The 4103-nt window shown below is 42.5% G+C and overlaps 1 protein-coding gene across 1 annotated transcript; it reads right to left on the reverse strand.

The window, feature by feature from the left end:
* Positions 1-822: 822 nt before the first annotated feature.
* On the reverse strand, positions 823-3632 carry CFAP97D1 (CFAP97 domain containing 1). The gene is made up of 5 exons (XM_065908635.1): positions 3509-3632; positions 2830-2900; positions 2447-2565; positions 1385-1508; positions 823-879 (listed from the first exon to the last, which is right to left on the reverse strand). Exons 1-5 carry the CDS (start codon positions 3630-3632, stop codon positions 823-825), a joined length of 495 nt encoding a protein of 164 aa, XP_065764707.1.
* Positions 3633-4103: the final 471 nt, after the last annotated feature.

Genomic DNA, 4103 nt, shown 5'->3' on the forward strand with positions numbered 1-4103 from the left:
TCACCCAACCTAGTCTTCCTGCTTGGGGTGGTGGTAATGGTGTATGCTGGTGAAAGCTGTCACTTTCTCTGTCTCATTAAGACTTTTCATAGCCCCCAATAAAAGTGCTTGTTGGATCTTTCCTTCTGCCTGCTCCATTCTGTCTCCATGTGGGGATGGAACTTAATGCCTTTGGGTATTTTACATGTAACTTACTCATTTTATGTTCCAAGCTTTATTGTAGCATCCTAAGATTGAGCATTCAGCCACTTAGGAGTGCCTTGAAATCCTAAGCAGCTAAGAAATCCTAGGGCCTTCTCTTGTTTTATCCATGGTGAGTAACCTTGCATTCAAGGAGAGGAGAGGGAGAGAAATGGAGAGCCATCAATTATACAGAATTATTCTTTGAAAAGCCCGAATGTCCATTTATCCTTCTCCCTAGGGGCAGCGACAGGGCAGGGAAACTTAAGTCATTACTAATAATATGAAATAATACAAAATGCCTACACAATAGTACTTTTGAACAGTGACAGAGACCCGTAATGTAACTTCAGCATAACATTAAAGACCTCCTGTTTATGTCTTACTGAAACAAATCACTTCCCCTTAGACTCACATAAAGCCTCAAAGCTGGTGACAAAAGGCAGTCATTTCCTACTCATACGGAGAGAGGAAACAAAGACGGAACTCTAGTCCCCGAATGGATGGCCAATCAATATTACAGAAGAGCAAAATTAGCCCCTTGGTTGGGCCCCTTATTCTCCATCTACATAGATTTTAGGGCTTTGGCATCAACTGTGATCACCATGTTCTCTGATAAAGGGCAGCCATGTGAAGACATACCTATTTATCTCGGGAGAGAAGATATCTGGTTGTATTTCTGATATAGCGTCTTGAATTCTTGAAGGAAAAAAAAAATCAGAAAGATTTATGTCAGTGCCCAGGTGCTGGTGTGAAAGTTGAGGTTCTAAATCCTATGGGGCTTAGAAAAGGCTTACAGACCAAAGCCAGAGAGTGGAAGTTTATAAAAACACTCCAGATGGCTTTTCCCCCCCTCTTGCAGGATTGTCCCTACATGAAACAAATCAACCACATACTGAATTGTATACTCTTCATCTTCTTTGCTTGCTCACTCAACCTAAATGAATTAAGGGATGAGGGAAGATGTTACCAGATATTTTCTGAAGCTGTCACATAATGGCTTTGCTACCAAGGAGATGTCCTTAGCTGGTGAAAGGTTTGCTCCTGTTAGATTTGTAGGCTCTGGGCAGTTTTTCTTTTACAGATTGTTACATTCCTCATGATTTTGTCCTCCAACAATCAGGGGTCTCTCCTGAGACTGACTCTCCTCTGAACACAGCCAGATTCTGTGAGTGAATAAAACTATCACAGAGTACCCACGTGCCTGCCAATCTAACTCTGACGACTTGCGGTCATAGTGTGGTTTGCGATCACCAAGCCTCTTCAGAATGCCCTGGTTTTCCACAGTGATTCTCACTAGCTCCCGGTTCCTTGTTTCTCTGTTTAAGCTGGAAAAAAAAAAAAAAAAATCCTAGGATAGGTGAAGAATAAAATTCTACTTCCAGATTGGAGTGGGGAAGATGAAGTTATGATGTCAGAAATTCAGGCTGCCTGCGTGCCAGGAGCCTGCTGTTCCAAGGAGCCCTGAGAACCTATTGAACCAGACTGCATTCTGGGAAACATGCAAAGCATTTTTAGCTTAAGGTCAGTGGTTATCAGCCCTGCAGCCTACTAGAAGATTCTACTCTATTGGTCTGGGATGGAGCTTGGGGATTAGCATTTTGCAGTAGCTCCCCAGGCATTATTATATGAAACCAGGATTGAGAATCTCTGGTTTAGGTGATGCAGGTCTTGTCTACCCAGAAATCACAAATAGCTGGTAATAGTCTTGGTTCACCTTACTCCCCTCAGCTTTCAACTCAGTTTAAAATACACAAGGATCAGGAAAGACATCTTGACACTCTCCCCTACACACTTACACACAGAGATACTCAAACACTCATCTTTCCTTGCATACACTCCTTTTGTAGCCCTGATCATACTGCGTAATTATTTGCATAAATGTCCCCTCTCTCTGACCTTGTGTTTTTTGAGGTTAGGAAATATACATCTCATTTCACCTCTGTATTCCTGGTGCTCAGCAAATATTTGCAGAAACAATTTTAAGAATGCTATATTAAAATCCCAGTTATCATCACCATTTTACAAAAGTGCTTTCCTGTGACAAACTCTAAATAGAACTCCAAAGAGTCTCTTAGGGAAGAAAAGTTAGCTCTTTAACATTAGAGAAAAGTTCTTATTTGGGGTGGTTTTCTTTCTCCTTAACATGGTCTCTTTGGTCATCCCTCAGGATAACTTTCCTTAAGTATGCCTCTAGTATTAAAACCCAACAAGGGGGAAGCCAGTTTTGACTTTCAGAAAATGAAATGAAGAGAAATAATACTACCTCTTGGAAAAATATTCGTTCCAGCAATCCACCTTGGCGGGGCCTCGGTGGGCATTGGCGATTTTTTGACACAGTTGCTTGTTTTCGTATTCAATTTTGTCGATTCTCTTTTGTTCACCCTGGTGAGAAACCCCACCCCACCATGGTGACATCATCGCTGCTACATGATGCTCCCTCTCACAATGGTTGAGCATCTCCCCCTCCTGTGGGATTATGCGAAAGGGGCAAACTGGGGGCCACAGTGGAGACTGGGAGCAGGGCTGAGGAATCCAGGGGTGGTGTATGGAAAGGAGGAGGAAGTGGTGGGTATTTAGAAGGCTCTGGGAAACTGGACCTCTTTGGGACATAGATAAGGTACATCTGCAGATGGCAAGAACAAATACCTGCAGTTTGCTCAATTTTAAAATGTGATGTGTGTGCGCTGCTGGAGGTTTGGTATCAACAGTAGGCTTCACTGGAGAGGAAGGAAAGAGAGAAATGTTACATCACAGGTATCCTCTTGGTAGCCTTCTAGAGACTCTGCTCACATTCTACACAATGACACTGATTAAAACATTTCTACACAATGACACTGATTAAAACATTTCTACACAATGACACTGATTAAAACATTACAAATTTGAATTCTGAACCAATTCAGTTCAGGGATTCTGGTTTAGTTGACTTTCCCAAACTGACATCTTTTGAACAGTTTTGAGCAGACATGAAAGCATGATAAGGGCTGAGAAAAATAAAATTTACAGACATAAATGTTCCTTGAAACTAATAAAAGAGACTTTCTCCCACCCTTTCCCAATATGACTAGCCTGGCTACTGGATACTGCAGTCTCATCCTCTGTCTAGATTTTTGGCTTTAAAGTGCTTAAATGAGTGTTTCCATCAAAGGAACTCCCTGGCGGAAGATAAATTTTGTCACTGACGCTAATGTCCTCTTGACCAGACTCAGCAGATAAGGCCATATCATTGCAAAGCTGTGTACTGCTCTGGTTTACCATCAATATCTCTAAGGTGAGCCCTTTCAGAATCCTAGACATAGTGTACAGTTTAAATTGCCCCACATACCTATTTGTATTCTATTCTTATGAAATGCGTAGTGGCCAAAATCCAGCTTCTTCCTGAAGGATGTACTCTGTCTATGATTAGAGACAATTACAGGGTATGCCAGATAATCCAGGGAATTGTTCATCTTCTCTTCCTAGTCTCACTTCAGAAATGAGGCATCCAGGCTCCTTCCTCTGTGAGGTACTTAGCGGTCCATGATGGGTTGTCATAGTTACCCAGTTATGACATCAGGGACAGGTCCCCAGAGAAGAAAGGGGCAGTGGAGCATGCCTGGTTGTCCCTAGGCTTCTCTTTTGAAAGTTAACCTAGGTTCAAGTCAAGATGAGGACCAAGGCTCAGATTTCCCACCTACCTGGAATGCAGGTGCTACCAACGGCAGCAGGAAAAAGTGTGTTGTCTGGAAGGGGTGGGAAGGCACGGGGAGGAGGGGTGGGAGATTGGAGAAAACCAGCCTTGGTGATACACCTTGGGCTGTAAGTTTAGTCTCCACTGCAATGGTTTCCCTGAAGGTGTGAGACTACAGCTGTTGGGAGATATCAATAGAAGATCCTTAATGATAATTTGATTCAATGTCTTCATTTTGCAGATGAGGAAA

The sequence above is a fragment of the Muntiacus reevesi genome, chromosome 18 (genome assembly GCF_963930625.1).
Source record: "Muntiacus reevesi chromosome 18, mMunRee1.1, whole genome shotgun sequence".
Taxonomy (NCBI): domain Eukaryota; kingdom Metazoa; phylum Chordata; class Mammalia; order Artiodactyla; family Cervidae; genus Muntiacus; species Muntiacus reevesi.

Bases quoted from the DNA above. Each gene is read 5' to 3' on its own strand.
- CFAP97D1 (XM_065908635.1), bottom strand. From the start codon at position 3,632: ATGAACAATTCCCTGGATTATCTGGCATACCCTGTAATTGTCTCTAAT. The intron at 1,509-2,446 runs GTAGTATTATTT...TTTTTTTTCCAG, and splicing joins AACGAATATTTTTCCAAGAG to CTTAAACAGAGAAACAAGGA. The intron at 880-1,384 runs GCACGTGGGTAC...TTTTCCTTCAAG, and splicing joins CGTCAGAGTTAGATTGGCAG to AATTCAAGACGCTATATCAG.